Raw genomic sequence first — 22,033 nt, forward strand, 5'->3', positions numbered from 1 at the left:
CCAGCTATTCATCTCCACCCCGAACCAACCCAGTGATGCCCTCGATGTGATGTCCCGTTGCCTGGAAGCGGTACAGATTTGGATGGGAGAAAACAGGCTTCGACTCAACCCGGCCAAGACTGAGTGGCTGTACATACCGTCATCTCGTTTAGTCCAAGAGGTTCCATCTCTGACTATAGGAGGAGAGATGTTACCTCCCATTGATAGAGCACGCAATCTGGGTGTCCTCCTAGATTCACGACTCAGTTTTGAAGATCATATTGGAGTCGTGGCTAGGGGGGCATTTGCACAGATTCATCTTATATACCAATTGTGCCCCTTTTTGGACCGAGATGCCCTACGTACAGTCACCCACGCACTCGTTACCTCCCGTATAGATTACTGTAATGCTCTCTACATGGGGTTGCCCTTGAAGACCACCCGGAGGCTTCAGCTGGTGCAGAATGCAGCTGCACGGGTTGTGATGGGAGCACCCCGATACTCCCATATTACACCCCTCCTGCGTGAGCTGCATTGGCTACCAGTTGCCCTCCGGGTGAGATTTAAGGTGCTGGTACTTACCTTTAAAGCCCTACATGGCTTAGGCCCGGGATACTTGCAGGACCATCTGCTGCCGGGAACAAATTCCCTTCGTCCAGTACGCTCACACAGAGAAGGCCTCCTCAGGGTACCGTCAGCTAGGCAATGTCGGCTGGCGACCCCCAGGGGGAGGGCCTTCTCTGTGGGAGCGCCAGCCCTATGGAATCAGCTCCCCCCTGAGCTTCAGATGGCCCAAAACCTCCAATCCTTTCGCCGCGGCCTCAAAACACTCCTGTTCCACCAGGCTGACCTGGACTGACAGGCATTTTAATTAATTATATTTAGAATTTTTAGTTTTTTTTTTAATCTTTAATTTTAATTTATTCCACAGATTATTTCAATTTTATTTTTATCTTGATTTCTGTACTTATTATACATTTTGTTGTTAGCCGCCCTGAGTCCTTCGGGAAATAGGGCGAGATATAAATCCCATCAATAAATAAATAAATAAATTTGCCCAGTGTGGAAAAATGCATACCACCGGAAGAAGAGAGGACCAAGGAAGCACTGGATGGAATAGTATTGGAACTAGACTAAGAAAGTTAATATGTACCACTGAACTACCAGTGAAAGTTGTTTATTAAGTACTCGTGATTGTAAAATTAGAAAATTAATAAAATATACTGTATATTTAAAAAATGGCTGCTAGTCCATTAATTTGAAAGGATGGGAGAAATGGCTGAAGATTTAACCCTAGGGCTGGCCTATATAGAGAGCTGTTTATTACACAGATTTACTGCATGTGACTTTATTCTTGTCTGCAGTAAAGCATCTTATTTAATCTTGTCAAGTCTGAAGTTTCTGTTGTTTGCTAGTTATGGTATGCAAGATTGAATTTCTGGATAATAACCTTGCTGTGCTTGTGTGAAGCCTGACAGCAAAAGTCAAATTGAGGTGGGGTTAGGGAATTACTTATCTTTTAACCTTTTCATTACCATCACTTTTGATGATGAAAGAGTACCGGTAAGTTAAAAAACAATAGATATAATAGATGTTCTAATACCAAATGTTTATTTTTGGTTAAATTTAAATTCATTTGAAGGCTTTCCAAAAAAGGCCTATTTTTCTGTTCACATATTTTTATTTCGGTAGTGCTGTAGTGTTTTCTTTTTTTCCCCATATTGGGGTTAAATATTGGCCATATTAAAATGTGGATGTGTTGGCAGACAGTTTTAGCTTAAAAGGACAAGGATAAATGCAAAACATTTTTGTAGCTTTGCACCATTATTCTGCATTTCTACCCAGGATTTACTAAGGCAGATTAGTAAATGTTTAGTCAACATAAGATTTTCATCCTGTACTTTTGTGTAACAGTTCTTATTTCCACCAGGATATTGTTGGACTTTAAAAGCACTACTTTATTTTATTTTGGGTTTTTTTTCCAGTGGCCAGTTTGCAATAGTAAGGAAATGCCGTGAGAAAACCACTGGGGCACAGTATGCTGCAAAATTCATTAAAAAACGAAGAACAAAATCCAGCCGTCGAGGGGTGAGCCGTGAAGACATTGAACGAGAAGTAAACATATTAAAAGAAATCCAGCATCCCAATGTGATCACACTCCATGATGTTTATGAAAGTAAAATGGATGTAATTCTTATATTGGAACTGTAAGTAATTTTTAAGTTGTTTGTATAGTGTCTGTTTTGTCTTTGCATTGTGAGGGTCATTCTACATTTGCTTATACTTAGAATAAACAGTTGAAAATAAAGGCATTTGTATGCAGGCATCTTTGACTTTTTGTGCTGTAAAGCATGGGTACCTTTGAAAATTAACCCTGAAGATTATTTGCTTGGAAAGAGTTGAGCCTGTTGAATTTTAACTTTTATAATGCCTCTCTCTTTTTTGATCCATCTACCTTTTCCCCTCTCATTAGTATCCAGTTTTGTCTTCTCCTCTCCTTCCCCCCCCCCCTGGCCACCGCTTCTTTGTTCTTCCATTCTCTGCTTGTTAGTCTTACTTCTTTCTCACCTGTTCTTCTATGAAAGGGAATGAAACATCTCTGATAGAGAAGTATGTGTGGAGTAGAATAGTTGGTATAAGCAGATGGGGACCAATTGATTTTGTAAATGGGTTACCATATTTATAGACCATTAATTTTAGTTAACATAGGGGGTTTTGTCTGCATGTTTTGAAGCATAGCTTGTGGCAGGCAGTACATGCATTTGTGGAGTACCAAGAGTAGAATTTTCCAGATTTAGTATAGCTGGATTTGTCAATCCAGGGCAAGGAATATATGTATCAAATATTTGCTTTCTTTTGCATAATTCCTGAAATCTGGGTTTCATTTTGAAGATCACTGCTTTCATTCTGCAAAAGCAATGTTAGAAGCAATGTTACTTGCCTTAAATCAGCATCTTTTAAAATGCTGTTAATCATTTGCAGACTGTAAGTTATTTTTGTACTCTCTTTTTCTCAGTACAGGCAACTTGTGCTAAAGCCACAGCCTGTTTTATTTCCTGTCCAGCTTACTTCTTCAAAATCCTTCTTCCACCCTTAACATTTCTTCTTCCTTACAGTCAGTTGCCTCTCCTTTCTTCACCCCCAGTGTAATTCCTTCTGCAAGAGCAAAACATCAAGTTAGTCAGAGCGCTGTTCTTGGTTGAACAACCTGAAAGCAATACAGTAGACTCGGTGACATCTTTTTCATTTTTACAAACATGAGGCCAGTTTTTTTCCACAGTATTCCCTTGTGCTTTTTGTTCATTCACTGAACTATATAAACGCCTATCTGAGCAAAACAAGAGAGCCAGATATTCTTAAGGTCTGAATGGCATAAGGAAGCAACTTTGTTCGTTTCTAACATATACATTGGAAATGTACCTCATCACGTTTCTTTTTCAAAATCTGCTGGAAACATACTGTATATAATTCTCAGAACTATAACAGTTCTGTTATCAAATGATGCAACAGTATGAGACTGTGGGCCTCAGGTTACCCATACTTAGTAATATTTAGTGTTCTATTAAACAAAAAACAATTCTATTAAAGAATGTCAATTAATAGAATAGGCTTGTGCAAATCTTCCAGTGAAGCATTGCTCCTAAATGAAGCACCCCACTGGATCCATTCCTTGAAGCTGCCACAGCCACTTGAAGCTTGCAATGTTAGCTTTGAGGGCCTGCCAAGCTTTACAGCACTTAATTGACTTATTTATACAGTTCTAGAGTAGAATAGAAAACTTTTAACATGGACATTTGTTTCTACTAATACATGTTCTTGTAATTATTGGCTAACTCTCAGCAGTCATGAGCAAGCTAGAAATGTCATATTAGTTTTTTAAAGAGTGAGGAACAAATGGATTAATGTTACATGAAAACAATTCTGGTGCATTTAAAGCATACAGTCAGAATATTCACACCTGTATGGGGGCATATCACCGAAAATAACATTTTATGAGGGACATTCAGAAGATTAACTTGAGTGCCAGGTTTTTAATGTTGATGTTTTTAATAAATTTATGTATTATGCTGTTTTATTATTATTGTTTTAATTGCTGATTAGGAGCCACACAGAGTTTCATATAAAATGGTGGCTATATAAATGTTTTAAATAAAAAAATAATTTTGAGAAATTTCTGTTGATAATGGGTTTTGTTTTTAGGATGCTTGTTAATATTAAGTTGTCTGTTCTTTCTGTATTAGTTGTAAGTCTTAATTTCAGAAGATTTGTCTGCGGTTGAAAGAACATTCTCCACTTAAAATGGATATTTAGAAATGACATTTCAAATGATAATCCAGGCTGGAGTTTTGCTTTTAGTTCCTTCTCATTCTGTTTTTAAGGTTGAATCCTGGATGATTTATCATGTTTTCTTTCTTGGAAACTAGGGAGGGAGGGGGAAGGAAGGAAGGAAGGAAGGAAGGAAGGAAGGAAGGAAGGAAGGAAGGAAGGTAGGTTTTTGATTCTCCCAGCCATCTTCCCATAAGGAAACTCAATGGGGAAGCTGGCAGGAAATCAGAAGTTATTCTCATTCCCAATGCTGACTCCTGGTCATGTTGTTTCTCTGTTTAGATAAAGAAATACCTTTGAAACGATGATCCAGTTGGGCATAGGTTGCCTAGTTTAACATAGGAAAATAAAATCATAACTTTTTATAAACAAAGGATAGCAATTCAAGATTGGTTTTATAGTAGATATAAAATCAAGTTCTTCATATCCAAAATAGTGTCCAGGCTTAAAGAAACATGACTTTTTTTGTGGAATTTTAAATCTTTCCCTCCATTAGACCTCCAGTGATAGAAGGTATTTTGCCAGTTTGAGAGCTTTCTTGGTTAAGAATTAATCCTCTTTTTCCTTGTGGAAAATAGGTTTGAACCTCCCAGTAACACTTTCAGATTATGCTCTAGAGTCTATTTAAATGATGAGCATATAGTTGATAAAGCACATGTCCTTTATAAGTGATGAAATTGTCATCTATAATGTCCTTATATCCAATAGTTGATACCTACATCGTACTTTAATACTTTACCAAGCAAGTAAAGGTTTTTAACACTTATCAAGCAAGAAAAAATCTAGCAAATTTAAATCTTTTCTATGAATAAATTATACAATGGGCTGATTTGCTAATATGAAAACCTATCATGTTAATCTAATCTTTGTTAATATTGCTAATTTTTCTGACTACTTTCAGTGAATGTCCTTTTAATTTTGTTAAACTCACTGGGAATATAAATCTCCATGGACAATGTATTTAGATAGTGCCTTAATTATTTAATTGGTTCATTAATAAAGGCATATAAGTATGTTGGTGCTAATTCATTAAGAGAGATAATGCTATTTTTATAAACTAATCTGTTTCACATTAAATGCTTAAGACCTATAATTATATCTTGTGAGATATAATTTGTAATCCCAAAGCTTGGGTAACAGTTTACTTGCTAGAAAAGGAATTATTTTCTGGTATAATGTAATCCAGTTTTCTTCCCAAAGAAACAAACATCTTGGTTCCTTTAACTACTTTTATTTAATTGCTTTTATATGAGACTTTAAAGATCAAAAACCTATTAGAATTCCATGTAAACTTGCTGGTGGGCCTTCTGTATTTTCATTTATAAAGAAAACATAATAAGTACTTTGAGCCGTTGCAATAAAATAAATATATGTAAATGGTTTTCTTAAAAAAAGCTTTTTGGGTATAATACATTGTATACTATAAGAACCTATTAATTTCAAAGTGTTTTGCTCTGGATAACTTAGTCATAACACTAAAATAAGCTACTTTCCCCATTATTCACCTTTTAGTAGTCAGTGTAAATATTTTTTTTGAATACAATCTATTTGTTTATACAAATTCTAAAATACATTTTCTTTAATCAGGACACAGATTACGTGTACTGGGCAAAACATTTATATTGATAAAAATGTTAGAAATATGAAGCCATGAATGGTTTCTAAACTTGTATTGAATGGGTTCTTGCTTTGACCTATAGATAATCACTATCAATATATTGATTGATTGATTTGTTCATTTATAGTAAAAGAAAAGTACTTACATTTTCAATGAAGGTTGAGTAAGACAGCCAAGGTGCTATAACTTAAAGTAATTCCTCCATTTATGTTCAACAAAATATCGCTATTATTGGTGGTGGTGGGGTAGTAATATATCTATAGTATAGCATCCAAAGCCTCAGTATGTTGTGTCTCTCCTGCTGTGGCCCATCAATGAATAATATTTTTTTGTGTGTAAAATTTCTCTTTAGGTCTGTAAACTCTATTGCAAATATTGGCAGAATAAAGAATATAGAATAATGATAAATTGTGGAAGAGCTTTGTGCAGAGAGGAGCTGATCTTTTTTTTTTTTTTGAGCAATCATAAGCACAGAACATGGATGTACATGTTATCTGAGACATTTACATACGTTTTCATATTCGAGTCTTAAAATTCCATAGATACACTTAATTGTTACTGGAGAAATATGATTTTAGATACACTATGAAGTGTTAATTGTGAAAGCTATATTGCATATAGAACTGCGGTTGCTGATACCATGTTCTTTGCATGATCAATCATTTAAAATTGATGGATTTGTGTGTCACAAGATAAGAGATGATATCTGTTTAATGTGAATGCTTCTTAGCTAAGACATAGAAAACCTTCCCAGAAGCAGAAGCCAGAAGCATCTGATTATAGCTTTTAAAAACATGATGATATCTATGAGATGAATGTCCCTGTAAAGGTTTGGACTAGTTTTAATGTCTACAATCAGTAGAAATAGGGATTTGGTCTTTGTCATACATACATAGTTATTTCCAGATTGAATTACATGATGTTTTTTTTTGTACAACTGCTTTTGAAAACTGAACATTCCAATTGTTCAGCATGAAACATCCAGATTGTTAACCTATCACAGAGAACATACTGTGCCTATTTTATTTGAGTCTGACCAATCTACAGTTACTTTCCAGGCAGAATTAAAAATACTGATATTCATCTTTAAAGCTGAAGAGTTCTGGGATTATTGTACATGCCTATTTACATATAAACTTCCTCATTTATTAAGAACATTTAATAATGCTCCAGCCACTGCTTCAATATTCATATGCTAAGACAGCTACACAGATCTATAACCCATGGTAACATACAACAAATGCTGGTTCAACAAATTGTGGGTTTTTTTATTTAAGAGAGAGACCCATCAAATTATATAAGGAATTTTCATATTAACTATGTTTAATTAATTTAATGTATTTTTAATAATATGTTAATACTAATATTAGTATAGTAGATATATTAATTAAATGAGAGGTTGTTTGCCTGTTGCATTTCTGCCAGTTGTTTGGACTGTGGTTTTTAGCATAACATCTATTCACCAAGTATTTAGTTGGCCCTTTAAAAAGTTGCATCCTTGGTTTAGGATGGTGGTTGTAAGTAGAGAGACTTTATGCAGTATTTCCTTGCTAACTTGAGAAGAGCTGATAGAATAGAAGAATATCAATGAGAAAAATATGCTAAAAAGTAGTTTTTTTCATGCTGGCTAAGGCTCAACCCACTATCAGAAGGTAATTGATAGAATAGAAATATATGTGTTTGCATTTCTGATTTTTTAAGAAGTGAAAACCAAAATATTTAATAGTTTTATGAATATGTTCCACTCAAAGACTATCCAATAATATTTAGAACATATGAAAGTGTGATATAATATTGAAAGAATCATTTTAATTTCTATGGCTTAGAACACATTTACTGTAAATACAAAGGAAAGTAGATTTTACATTATAATTGGTGAATAACCATGTGTCATATTTTTCTTCCACTCTATTGCTTAAACTAATGTTTTATTTTTAAGATATGACATTGCTGTTTTTCTTTTGCAGAGATTTGCCAATTCTGCTTTTTTCTGTTGTGCAAAATCAATGTTGAACATGTTTTGCTAAATTAAATTTAAAACATGATGGTTAAAATAAAGTAGCATATGAAAATGCTTAAAAGGTTTAACCAAGAAAATATTTCTTAGGCAGAGAAGTTTTCTAAAGGCCAAAAATCTTTATAAATCTGTATTAATACTTGGCAAATTTAATTAAACATTTTAATAGTTGTTAAATAGTGTAGAAAGCTTTTAAGAGTAGGTATTTTTCTTCATAAAGTGTGCAGACTCCTTCACATTTGTTTTTTTTTAATGGAAAGTGTTCAAGTCATAATTAAAGCTCCTATTTTTTACAGCGTTGCAGGAGGGGAACTCTTTGATTTTTTAGCTGAAAAGGAATCTTTGACTGAAGAGGAGGCCACAGAATTTCTCAAGCAAATTCTTAATGGTGTTAAGTATCTGCACTCTCTGCAAATTGCACATTTTGATCTTAAGGTACATTGAACAAGCAGCTTTTTCAAACCTTGGATACCCCTTACAATTTGGATATCCAGAATAAATGCTAATGTAAAGTTTTGTTCAGGAAAACAAAAGACATCTTGAAGGTTCTTTATGTGGCAAGACTATAATAGATTATAATAGAATATTAGAATAAAGTAGGATATAATAGATTACTGATTATTTTTATGGAGCCATATATTTATGGATATTCTATATACAGTATACATTGGGAAACTCTTATATGTATGTCTGCATATATTTGTATATTGGCGTTTGCCCAACTTCATTTTATTAGAGACAAAAAAATTCAGGGAGAGAGGTATCCTCAGGTATGGTCTTGATGGGGTAAATGATGAAATGCTTACTTACCACTTTTGTATGTACAGTGCTACACATGTGTATTTAAGAGACAGTGGTTGCATCACAATGGTGCAATACTACTATTGTCATTTTGATGAAAGCCCAAATCCTGCAGACACCTCTTGTCAAGAGAGGGCTACATTTACCCATAAGAACTTTTTATTTTTTTTATTTTTTTTATTTTTAAAATAAAGTATGGGTGTGGTTTGGAATTGCTCACATACAATCAATATTTTTCCTTGAAGCCTGAAAACATAATGCTGCTGGATAGAAATGTACCAAAACCACACATCAAGATCATTGACTTTGGCTTAGCACACAAAATAGACTTCAGCAATGAGTTTAAGAACATTTTTGGGACACCTGAATTTGTTGGTAAGTATTACATTTCATTACTTTGTTATTATTAAAATTTGTCTGATAGTTTTAAGCAGATGTGTTCTTGATAGTCCACCTAATGACAATTTTGATGAATTTAGTCCTGTTTTTGTCCTTTGTTGCTATACTGAGAATTAAAGATGGGTGATAGGAGATAGAGTTCAACTTCTTTTCAGTGCATGTAGCAGTATAGGTATATGGGTAATTTCTTGTAGACATTCTACGTCCATATATATTTTTGCAGTCTGAATTCTATACAACTGTGTTAACCTTTCTTATTCTATGGATACCTACATTTAAAAGGGAAAAAATGCCAAAAAAGCCCAGCTCCATTAGTTTATAAAAATCCTCTTTTCTACTACGTGAATTACTTACATTCTGATTCCCAAAATCTCCTTGAATACTTATTCTCACTATCAGCCATATATGTTTGAGGAAGATAACAGAATTAGTGTTGTTAACAAACTTCATTTGTTGAGGAGAAGCAATGAAGAGAACTGTTAGCATCCTATCCAGAGTAGCTATTTTACCCTGTATGACACAAGAGTGCTAGACTGAGGAGACCTTAAGAACATTTTTGATTAGAAATTCATTTTCTTAATTTTTAGCATTAGATATGGTTCTGTATTGAAGATTGTAGTGTAGCACTATAAGAATTATGCTATGATTCCCATAAAGTCTGATAAATAATTCCTTGCTATTCAACATCACCATAGTAGCCTTGGTGGAGCAGTGGGCTAATGCCTCCTTAAGTAACACCAGCTGCCTGCAATTAGTGCAATTAGTGCAATTAGTGCAGGTGCGCATCCCACCAGGCTTAAGGTTGACTCAGCCTTCCATCCTTCCGAGGTAGGTAAAATGAGGACCCAGATTGTTGGGGGCAATTAAGCTGACTTTGTAATAATGCCGCTTGGGGTGTGTGTGAAAACCCTAATAAGCAGGCATATACATAGAATGAAGGCTACTGCTAAGCTTGTAAGCCGCCCTGAGTCTTCGGAGAAGGGCGGGATATAAATGGAATTAAAATAATAAAAAAATAGTACAGTATATTTCCTGAGATATATCAGGAGTTTAATTTTAATTATGAACTGCTTATACTCCATTCTGTTTCTTCTTTACGTTTATCCTTATAATCTGTATCTGGAATAAGTAAGATATTAGGATAAAAGTAATTCCATCCAAATAAAAGTCCTGTTGATTAATGATTTATCAGTCTAGAGGAATAGTATTCTTTCTGTTTTGGAGGGATTTAATTAGGTAGTGGACTTTCAACTGACACAAAGAGCATGTAGCATATTTTGCAAGCTTTTGCTGATGTACCAGTTGCATTCCTTTTTGGAGAAACAGAACATGGCTAGTTACCACTCTCTATAATAATGTCCACACTAGATTACTATAATATAGTGCCCATGGGGCACCTCTTGAAGATCATGTAAAATATTCTGGCTCCCTCCAGATATGTTGAGATTAGAGTCCACAGAATTCGTAGATCTCATGGGCTATGTTTCATCACATCTGGGTTGAATAAGGCTGATCAAGAAACTATTTTAGAAGATGCTAGTTGAATTATTGAATATGAATTCCCTACACATATTTATGATGGTAATAAAATTTAAAAAAAAATAGCTTACTTATTACAAGTTTATACATGGACTTAACTAAAGAAATTGCTTTGACATGTGTGGCCTAAGAATTTAGAAACCAGCTGTCCAGCAACTAAATCTAATATTGAAGGCCTTATACTATATTCCCCAACTTCTGATACCTGAAGGCAGGGCTTTTTTTGTAAAAAAAAAAAAAAAAAAAAGGTGCCGGAACTCTCATCTTGGTGGGTGCAGGAGGTGGGTGGGCGGGGGGGCGCTGCTGCCGTCACGGGTGCAAGGGGTATTGGTGGAGGGCTTTCCCCCGGGGCCAAAGCCAGTGCGGCTGGTGCTGTGGGAACAGCAGAGCCCGCTCTATATGGCGGGGCTGTGCGGGGCGCGCAGCAGAGGCGGTGCAGGCCAGACAATGCAGGGCTGCCACTTAGGCGTGCAGGGCGAGGCGATGGTGGCGCAGGTCCAGCACCGGGTAAGCCACCAACCTGGCTGTCATGGGTGAGCACAAGGAAGGAGTGCACATGGACTCCACAGAATCCACCTCCCACTCGTCCTCTCTTACTTACCTAGTTGAGATGGTGTAGTTGGGCAGCAGGGAAGGATGCAAAGTTCCTGCCAACTCGCCTTCGCTCTAGACAACTTGCCGGTGCAACGTTTGCCGGCCAGGTCTTTTGGCATGCTCAGCAGCAATTCCTATTGTTTTTTGAAAGCCAGTAGGCTTTCGAAAGCCAATAGAGGGAGTAGCATAGCTTGTGCAAAAGCTTTTTTGTGTGTGTGCAAAAAAAGGTGCCGGAACGCCATTCTGAGTGTTCTATGAGAAAAAAAGCCATGCTTTTATGTTTTAATCTTCTGATTTTAAAAATATATTTTTTCTATTGTAAGTTGTCCCAAACCTCACCATGTGGATTGCATACAAATATTATATAATCGGTGAATAAAGGTAGAACATATGTTAAATATGCATCAAATGATAATATGCTTCCCTACAAAGTAAATTCTTGCTCAATGACAGACCAAGGAGTTAACTCGGAAAGGCAAGAGGAAAATCTAGAAGAGGTCTGTGCAACTTGTAGAAGGGAAAGGCCCACACTGATAAATTAAAAATCTTTGTGGTCTGCAAAAGAATGCTGGTGGGCTAATCAATGATTTGGTGACTAGAGGAGCATCTACAGTGTTGGAGCTCGTGGTCATGGTAAGCTATGGAGGCACTAGGCAACATGACTTTCAGGGCAGTGGTGGTGATATTTTTTTTAAAAAAAGTCTGTGCTCTGTCCATGGGTGCTTGGTAGGCTGCATGTACAGTCCTGGTCTAGAATTTATTTTGGAGCATTCAGCTATCTAGAGCAGGCATGTCAAACTCATTTTGTTTGAGGCAACTTCTTATAAAAGAATTGCCATTAATTTGTTTTAATAAAACAATTTAAATCAATTTTTCACTTGATTTCAAATTAAATGAATTATATTGGTTGAATTATTTATTTATATATATATATATATATATATATATATATATATATATATATATATATATATATATATATATATATATATATATATATATATATATATATATATATATATTACAATTGCCAAATGCAATAAACTGGTTTTAGGTATATGTTATTGGAAGGAAAAAGCAATCCCTGCTGTGTTACTGATCCCAGAAAAGCATTTGCATGTATGCAGGTATGCTTAGGGGGCCATAGTTATGGATGAGAAATATTGGTTGCAAAGTTGGCATTTCTGGATGTAATACAGATATTTCGGACTTATTTTTGTTTCTTTGCATGTTTGATATTTTTAAAAAGGCATATACTACTGACCATGCTTATGCACATATGTAACATTTTTTTGCTAGGATACATGACTACTGCTTGCCCAGAATGTGAAAAGTGAAAGATTTTGACTAAACAAATTTTTAATTTACAGATAATACCACCAGAAATTATTTTAGCCTTTTTAATAAATGTTGTTATTGATGTTAAGCTCACCATGGAAAACATCATATATTGTTATGTATATACTAGGTTAATTATTTAAAGACTGAAGTGCAACATAACTTGGGGTAAGACTTAGACATAGTTTGTCTATGTGTTTTAATAAGAAAAAACAATAGTTAATACAAACAAGTGTGGGATTCAGAGACCAGTCAACTCAGGGTGTCCCAAATATGTCTGTCTGCCTACCGCAGAGTTTATTGTATTTATACAGTTTAATAAGCAGGAAATTATGCATAGAAAAAGCATTGTTTATTGGTGTACTCCCTAGTCAATCTTAGAGAACATCCGAAACATCCAAGGCAGGGCAGAGTCTCTCTTATCTAGCTGGTTCTTTGCAGTGCTTGGCAAGGCTAATTGGAATGAGCTCATGACATGTGGATAACAAGATACTAGGGCAGGCAGTTTGCTGTGCACGGTCCCTTCGTATCCTTGACCTCCATCTCTACAAACAAGAAATTAAAATAATATTGTCATGGTATTGAAATCTAAGGGCCTCCTCAGGGTGCCACTGATCAGAGAATGTCGTTTGGTGGCCCCCAGGGGGAGGTCCTTCTCTGTGGGTGCCCCGGAATTATGGAATCGGTTGCCGGTTGAGCTCCGGATGGCGCCCGACCTCCGCTCCTTCCGACGCGATCTGAAAACACATTTATTTGAACAAGCCGGATTGGCCTGATGGGGGATGGGTTGGGTTTTTTATTGTTCTTAATATTTGTATTTATTGTTTTTACCTTGGGCATTATGTTTAATTCCTTTTAACTTTTGTATTTTTGTATTTTATACATTTGCCCTGTTCACCGCCTGAGTCCTTCGGGAGAAGGGCGGTATATAAATAAAATTATTATTATTATTATTATTATTATTATTATTATTAATAATAATTTCACAACCCCGCCCCCAAAAAACCCCAATAATATCAGGAAAACAATGTAAAATAACTACTGTATAGTAAGCATTTAGAAGAATATTTATATTTTCAATGTATAATATATATTGCCATATAGTTCTTAAAAATTGCCTATTCGCAGTTTGTAACATTCAGTCCTGCTGAACTCAGTTAGGTTTCCTCTTTGGTAAGCATGTATTTATAAAATTGGAGCCTTAATGGGAGGTCCAAATAGAACTAAAGTGGTCCCTGGAATACTGCAGCCAATTTTAGTCACCATATCACCAAAAAGGTGTTGAGAATTTTGAAAAAAACTTAGCAAATTCTTTATTTCTTAGCTCCTGAAATAGTAAACTATGAACCACTTGGTCTTGAGGCAGATATGTGGTAAGTTCTCCATTTTTTTTCTGGCATTTTTTGGTAATTTTTATAGGAGGCTTTTAGCACTGAAAAATACCTTTTCTCCTTCTCCCATATTTCTTTGCAGGAGCATTGGTGTAATAACTTATATTCTGTAAGTATTAACATCCTAATGTGGGGTTTTTTGTAATTTTCTCAATATTATTCAGTCTTGTCACTGATAATCTCATCTGTTTATAACCATAGAAATCTTGTTATGAAATTAGCTTGAAATACTTGCAGAAATACTTATATGAAAACATACTTCAGTATATAGTGAATAGAAAGTGTAACTGTACTAAGCATTATTTTAATATTTGGGAATATAAGTTGGTATGTCTTAAATGTACTTGTCCACCCATTGAAGTGAGAAACCTGAATATTGTTAGATTGTAGTCCAGCCAACACAGAAAAATGATCAGAGCTTTAGGGTACAATCTGAAGGGCCATGGATTTTCCATTTCTTAATTATGATTTCAAAAACAGATATAAATTACTTTAAGTGCCTCCACTTCCTGGTTTAATCATTAAAGAAACCTATTTGGAAACTGTAAAAACCTGGTGCTTGGTTTCCACTTAGACATAGAGACAATGATAGTGACAGTAAAAGTATTTTGAATGAGGCAAGTAATGAGTCCACCATTTTAATGAGTAAAGAGTCCTCCAAAATGAACATTTTTATCAAACATCTTTTTTAATTGTAAATTTGGTGAGAGAGATAAACAGGAGAGGAAACAGCTAGTTGGAGCAGCAGAAGACAACAGCATGGTTAAGACTAGAGAACAGTGATTCAGCAGGAGACTTGCTTTGCCTCTTTTAAATAAACTTGTGTTTTTTAAAAAAAACCAACATTATATCTGTATATTTTAAAAAGCAAGATGATTTTAGGGGAAATCTGTCTATCACTTTTGGCATTAATACATGCATTGAGCATCACTGAACCTAGAATAGAAGAAAACAAGCTGTGATTTTCCACCACCCACCTTTTTTCTATGTGAAAGTGAAGGGGGTGAGAAAGTTTAGAGCAAGGGTCTTCAAACTTGGCCCTTTTATGACTTGTGGACTTCAACTCCCAGAAGTCCTTTGCCAGCATGCCTGGCTGAGGAATTCTGGGAGTTGAAGTCCACAAGTCATAAAAGGGCCAAATTTGAAGACTCCTGGTTTAGAGTAATGTTAGTCAACTTGAATTGAAATTATTACAGGGCACATAAATTTATTTGACAGGTAGAGATTAAAATATTTTATGGTTTTAAGCAGTTATTTCTATTTTAATTAGTAATTTCATTAGTAAAAATTAATTTATTTGATGTGGTCCATCCCACTGTATGGATGCCCATACTCACAGCATAGCCATTTTAAACTTATGCCTCTGTTTCTTTATTTCCAAATGCATCAAACTCTGAAATATTGTTTGACTCCTAATTTACATTGGCCGGGGCATTGGTGGTTTATGTATTTTTTTTATTTAAGATTTTTTTAAATTTCAGAATATTTATTTAGCCCCTAAATCACTCTCAGTGAAAGTGATAAAAGTCACTAAAAAGATAAAAACCCAATATAAAAACAATAATAATTTACTAACGTTTGTATTTCTTTTGCTCCAAATAGATTCTAGAGATGTTTCTGTTCAAGTCATGCAACATCATATTTTTTGTGCCAAAATTAATTTTTGCAGATTAAGTGGCGCTTCGCCATTTCTTGGAGAGACAAAACAAGAAACGCTAGCCAATGTGTCTGCAGTGAATTTTGACTTTGAGGAAGAATTCTTCAGTAATACCAGTGCTCTAGCTAAAGATTTTATAAGGCGACTTCTAATAAAGGACCCAAAGTGAGTTTTTGTCATTGATTATTTCTGATGGGTATGATCATTTTTTTATTTTATGCTTTAAATTATGCTTCTCAGTCAAGTTGGTATATAGCAGCAGCAGCAGCATTAAGGCCAAATAAGGAACATCATGAAAACACCCAGTTACGGGGTAGAGGTTATGGGTATAATACAGATAATCCTCAAGTTACAACATAATTGAGCCGAAAGTTTCTGCTGGGAAGGTTGCAAATGACAATCACATGACCCAAGGACAGTGCAACTGTCATAAATACATGCCAGTTGCCAAGCATCCAAATTTTGATCATGTGACCATGAGGATGGTGCAACAGTCAGGTGATAACTGGTTGTAAATCACTTTTTTCAGTATCGTAACTTCAAATAGTCACTAATTAAATGGATGTAAGAGTACCTGTACACAATTTCATCAATTTATCAACTGGTATATTGACCTTCTAACTGCATTGCATATTTCAAGCATGATTATCCAAGTGCCTTCTGCAGCAATCTAGTTGGAAATATCTGAGTTTCTAAACTTAAGCTTTATTTCTTTTGAAACCAGTGACATGTTTGCCACTTGTCCATTGTCCTGGACTTCATTAAATTAACATGATGATGATGATTTGTTTTTACCTATCACATTCTAATATTAAACAGATGAGTTTTAATAAAGTTTCATGGAGAATGCACCAGGATTGCTACTGTGTGATGTTGCTAGAGCTGATGTAGTGAGTTTGTAGTTACTAGGTTGAAAATACTAGTCTGGGACTTTTAAAGATAACTTTTAAATTCTGCCCACTTGATTTACAGTTGTAAAATTATAGGTAGGTGAGGAAAATAGAATAAGAATTTTATTGGCTTAATTAACTTGTATCTCATTTAAAAGGAAGAGAATGACTATTCAAGACAGCTTGCAACATCCATGGATCAAGGTCAGCATCTAATACATAAAATTAAATTGTTTGATTCTGTTTGCCTATAGCTCCTATTTGTATTTTTGTTTGCTTTTTGAGGCATACAGGTATAAGCATTTTCTTTCTTCCTCTAAGGCACTAACCCAATTGTTTTCTTCCTATCTGGTGTTTTTTTAATAGTTATTCTAACCCTTGAACCAAATCAATTTGCCCTGTATTATCAAAGAGGAAAGAATCCAGTAGAAAATGTACAATGCTTACTGTACACTTGCATAAAATAACTGCTGATGGATATTCTGTAGTTGATGGGCAATACATTCTGCCCTGATTCTTCTTCTCCTTGGACTAAGGATTATAATATTTTGTGGTGCCATTACCTACTAAATTAACACGTGAATCTGAGAACCGTGACTGTATCATTTGATAACCTTGACTATGACAGTAGCATTTCAAAGTGTTATTTTAATTTTCTCACAGCCAAAAGATACTCTGCAAGCCCTGAGTAGAAAAGCCTCTGCAGTAAATATGGAGAAATTCAAAAAGTTTGCTGCACGAAGAAAATGGAAAGTAAGGTTAATAATTATTTATGATATTGCAGTTTAGCTTTGTCTTTGGGGTAAGATGTACAAGAGTGTGCTATCATAACAAAAATATTAAAAGATTGATGAGTGGCTACATTTAATATAAATATCCAATTTTCTTGCTTTTAATTAGTAATAGTGCAGGATCATCTGTTCACTAAACTTAGCAATGTCGGTTTCTGTGCAGTACTTCCACTATAACTCAGAAGAAGAAGGAAGCAGCAAAGGTGTGAGGATAAGATATGCATAAAAATTTCAAAAGCAATAACATACCACAAAGAATGTAATTACTATGAGAATGGCTATGAGATTGAAACATCTACCTCTAGATAACGATCACAATTTTTGACACTGAAGAATTTGTTTTAAGCTGATTCTCACTGAATTTTTGAATTGCCAAAAAAATTCAAATCAGCATGTAGAAACCTATATTTTAATATGTCCTTTTCCTAGGATAGATCTCATGTGACATAAATTTCCTGAGAAATGAATGTTTGTTTCTTTTTTTAATAAAAGCAATCAGTGCGTCTAATATCATTATGCCAAAGATTATCAAGATCATTTTTGTCCAGAAGTAACATGAGTGTGGCCAGAAGTGATGATACTCTGGTAAGTAAACACATAAGATTGCTAATTTACTTAGGAAAGTTTGGATAAAATGTTTTATGCAAATCAGGATTCAATTTTATTAAACTGTACTGATAAATTGAATTTCAGATCTCATAGGGATTATTACTAAGAAATTAATGATATGTCTATCAAGGAGCCATCTCCAAATTGGCAATGTATGCACTATAGCTACCATAAACATAAACATAAAACCAAATGTACAGCTATAGTATAGGTGGTACCTTTTACAATAGTAGTGACTGTGAGAGGGATCTCGGAGTTCTAGTGGACAATCACTTAAATAAGAGCCAGCAGTGTGCTGCAGCTGCCAAAAAAGCCAACACAGTGCTAGGCTGCATTAACAGAGGGATAGAATCAAGATCACGTGAAGTGTTAATACCACTTTACAGTGCCTTGGTAAGGCCACACTTGGAATACTGCATCCAGTTTTGGTCACCATGATGTAAAAAAGATGTTGAGACTCTAGAAAGAAGAGTACAGAGAAGAGCAACAAAGATGATTAGGGGACTGGAGGCTAAAACATATGAGGAATTGGGTATGTCTAGTCTAATGAAGAGAAGGACGAGGGGGGACATGATAGCAGTGTTACAATATCTCATGGGTTGCCACAAAGAAGAGGGAGTCAAGCTATTCTCCAAAGCGCCTAAAGGCAGGACAAGAAGCAACAGATGGAAACTAACCAAGGAGAGAAGCAACCTAGAACTAAGGAGAAACTTCCTGACAGTTAGAACAACTCACCAGTGGAACAACCTGCCTCCAGAAGTGGTGAATGCTCCAACACTGGAAGTTTTTAAGAAGAGACTGGACAGCCATTTGTCTGAAATGGTATTGGGTTTCCTGCCTGAGCAGGGGGTTGGACTAGATGACCTCCAAGGTTCCTTCCAACTTCATTATTATTATTATCAACTTAACTGGCCAAGTTGCCGGAAATCTTGGAAGTTCGTCTGAACCTAAAAAATATTGTTATGGACAAAGGCTAATATGTCTGAGCTCCCATATAGGATTTCCAATCATTATTTTATGCATTGTTTGTACATAACAATTTATAGCTTTGATAAACTAAAGTTAGCAGTCCTAAGAAAGAAATTAGAAATACAAGTAGTCCTCGACTTACAATCACAACTGAGCCCAAAGTTTTTGTTGCTAAGTGAACCTGGCTTCCTCATTGACTTTGCTTCGCAAAAGGTAATCACATGACCCCAGGACATTGCAACCATCACAAATACAAGCCAGTTGCCAAGTGTGCAAATTGTGATCATGTGGCCATGAGGATGCTACAATCGTCTTAAGTGTGAAAAACGGTCATAAGTCACTTTTTTCGGTGTAACTTTGAAAAGTCACAAAAGGAATGGTTGTACGTCGAAGACTACCTATATCACTTTCCTGGTTAAATTAAATGCAGCCTATCATTATTACACTGGACCAAGTTGTGATAATTGGTATGAAGTTTTAGTGAAATGAGTCAGATATGCTACCATTTAAAAGTCTTAACTGAATAAGAATTTAAAGAATTCACAGTGAAGTTATAACAATAGAAGACAGAACAGTGGTCCCCAAACCTTTCTGGCTTGCTGGCCCAGAAGGCAGACAGATAGTACAAGGGGAGCAAGATGGCTGCTACTCACACGAGGGGAGCTTCATGCACACGCCTGCTGCCAGCAGGTCCCGATTCCAAACAGGCCACAGCCTGGGTGTTGGGGACCCCAGCCATAGAAAGTTAAAACCAGGAATTGGTTGTTTCAAGTCTAATAGAGGGTCTACTAGATAAATCTTTTATAAAATTAGAATTCCTCTTTACATAAAATTTACATACTGAAAGAATGTAACATGTCAATTCATCTCTTTGTATCCCTTAGCAATTAGGATGGTTTGAAAATATATAATTCAGTTATAGTTACAATTTAAAGCAGAGTATATTGCCTTTATTTATATTGACCTCCTGAGGCTTCTATTCAAATGTATAAATCTAGGGAATATATACCTCATATAATTTGGATACCTTTATTTTCTCAAATGGTTTCTATATGTACTGAACAAATTTGTTCTTGAAAAGGAAAAAAATATATAAGAAATTTTGCAGAGTGATCTTTTTTTCTTTTTGTTCATCTGCTGATTTTCTCATTATTGTAAATGTGATTTCTACTTACTGGGGTACTAAATTCAGTTACTAAACTGTTGTAGGACTGCAACATTTAAATTATTTTTTTTTTACTTTTGCAAAATCTTTGCTGCTCACTCCTAGAATATGTTGAACTGTTTTAGAAAACAAGACAGATACTAAATACAAAATATAGAAAAGGACTAAAAATTCTGAGCCAAAGAAATGAAAGACATGAGATTAAAAAAAAAGAAACATAAATCTGTTTGGCCTTAAGCCTTATTATATTTCTTCATACATTACTTCTTTATACTTGCAAGATGGACACTTTTAAGGAAGTAAAAATCTCCTTAGATTAGAACAGGGGTCGGCAACCTCGGCTCTTTTATGACTCGTGGACTTCAACTCCCAGAATTCCTGAGCCAGCTATGCATAGCTGGCTCAGGAATTCTGGGAGTTGAAGTCCACGAGTCATAAAAGAGCCGAGGTTGCCGACCCCTGGATTAGAACAAAGTTGCCACATGTTAGATGTTTGCAGTGACACCAAAGGGCTCCTTTCAAGATTGAGCCATTTGAAAATGCTCACTTCTAGTGCATATAGTGTAGCAGCACAATTCCTATTAAGAATACTGTAGTAACCCTGTCAGAACTGCAATATATTGCTATGGCCTTATTTTGTTTTGTTTGATCCTTATAAGAGTTCTTATCCCTCAAATTAATTATCTTTTTTATTTCCTATTCCCCCTCCATTTACAACTCTGTGCTTCATTTTGCTTAATTTGTGAGGATGAGGAAGATTCATTTGTAATGAAGGCCATCATTCATGCTATCAATGATGACAATGTTCCTGGCCTTCAGCATCTTCTGGGGTCTCTGACCAATTATGATGTCAATCAACCAAACAAGGTATATTGTAATTGTTTTTAAACACTGAGCAACTAATTAGAAATTTGGGAGAGAAGATTTGTTTATATTTGCTATATGATAACAGAATGTTTTATAATATATTTGAGAAAATGTGCATCATTTTCTAGTGTGCTGTTAATGTATTTAACACCAAGCATACATCATTGCATCAATTAATCTGTGATCAAATCTTTGTTACTTAACTTTCCCCCTCCCCAAATTTAATAGAATAAATAAATCAAGCAGTATGAAATATCTCCAAAATATATAAGAAAATGCATAATGTAAGTTCAAAACTGAGCATTATTAAATCTATAGAATTGTGTTGTAATTAAATTGTACTGATATAGAATCCTTACAGAATTCTGCATTGTTGTTTTTACCTAGCATGGAACACCACCATTTCTGATTGCTTCTGGATGTGGGAATATTCAAATGCTACAGTTATTTCTAAAGCGAGGTGCCCGCGTTGATGTCCAAGATAAGGTGGGAAAATAATTGGCCATTGCGAATAAAATAAAACATATTACATATTGATACTGTAGTGTGGAAGGATAGAGATTAAATATCGTAGATCATTGTAGATTATGAACATTGTTTTAGTTCGGGGTCTTCAAACTTGGCCCTTTTATGACTTGTGGACTTCAACTCCCAGAATTCCACAGCCAGGCATGCTGGCTGAGGAATTCTGGGAGTTGAAATCCACAAGTCATAAAAGAGCCAAATTTGAAGACCCGTTTTAGTTCATTCAGATTCAAATTACAGTCTTCCAAGTTCTTTGTTTTCAATTCACGAATACTAATGAGCTGTATCTATCTGACATCAAATTATAATTCTAAGGATGTGTGCAACAAATTGCTCAAATTAGTGTATGGTTTTGTTGATTACTACCATAAAATATTTTGCACAGGCAGGATCCAATGCAATATACTGGGCATCTCGGCATGGTCACATAGAAACTCTGAAATTTCTCCATACAAATAAATGTCCTTTGGATGTTAGAGACAAGGTAAGGAAAATTGTTTTCAATTAGAAAAAGACACCAAATATTCTAATTTTTAATAAGCTACATTTTTGCTAGGT

The 22,033-nt window shown here is 35.2% G+C and overlaps 1 protein-coding gene across 3 annotated transcripts in view; it reads left to right on the forward strand.

Moving 5' to 3' along the window:
• Positions 1–22,033, forward strand: part of DAPK1 (death associated protein kinase 1) — a 77,939-nt gene that overhangs the window by 23,595 nt on the left and 32,311 nt on the right. For all 3 annotated transcript variants that reach the window (XM_083351983.1, XM_083351982.1, XM_083351984.1), the window contains exons 3-14: positions 1,965–2,186; positions 8,237–8,375; positions 8,987–9,116; positions 13,936–13,984; positions 14,085–14,111; positions 15,672–15,824; positions 16,708–16,753; positions 17,213–17,302; positions 17,833–17,925; positions 20,831–20,950; positions 21,338–21,436; positions 21,861–21,959. In XM_083351983.1, the coding sequence (XP_083208109.1) occupies positions 1,965–2,186; positions 8,237–8,375; positions 8,987–9,116; positions 13,936–13,984; positions 14,085–14,111; positions 15,672–15,824; positions 16,708–16,753; positions 17,213–17,302; positions 17,833–17,925; positions 20,831–20,950; positions 21,338–21,436; positions 21,861–21,959 (1,267 nt within the window). The remainder of the gene's footprint in view (positions 1–1,964; positions 2,187–8,236; positions 8,376–8,986; positions 9,117–13,935; positions 13,985–14,084; positions 14,112–15,671; positions 15,825–16,707; positions 16,754–17,212; positions 17,303–17,832; positions 17,926–20,830; positions 20,951–21,337; positions 21,437–21,860; positions 21,960–22,033) is intronic.

The sequence above is a fragment of the Vipera ursinii genome (assembly GCF_947247035.1).
Source record: "Vipera ursinii genome assembly, chromosome: 2".
NCBI classification, from domain to species: Eukaryota; Metazoa; Chordata; class Lepidosauria; order Squamata; family Viperidae; genus Vipera; species Vipera ursinii.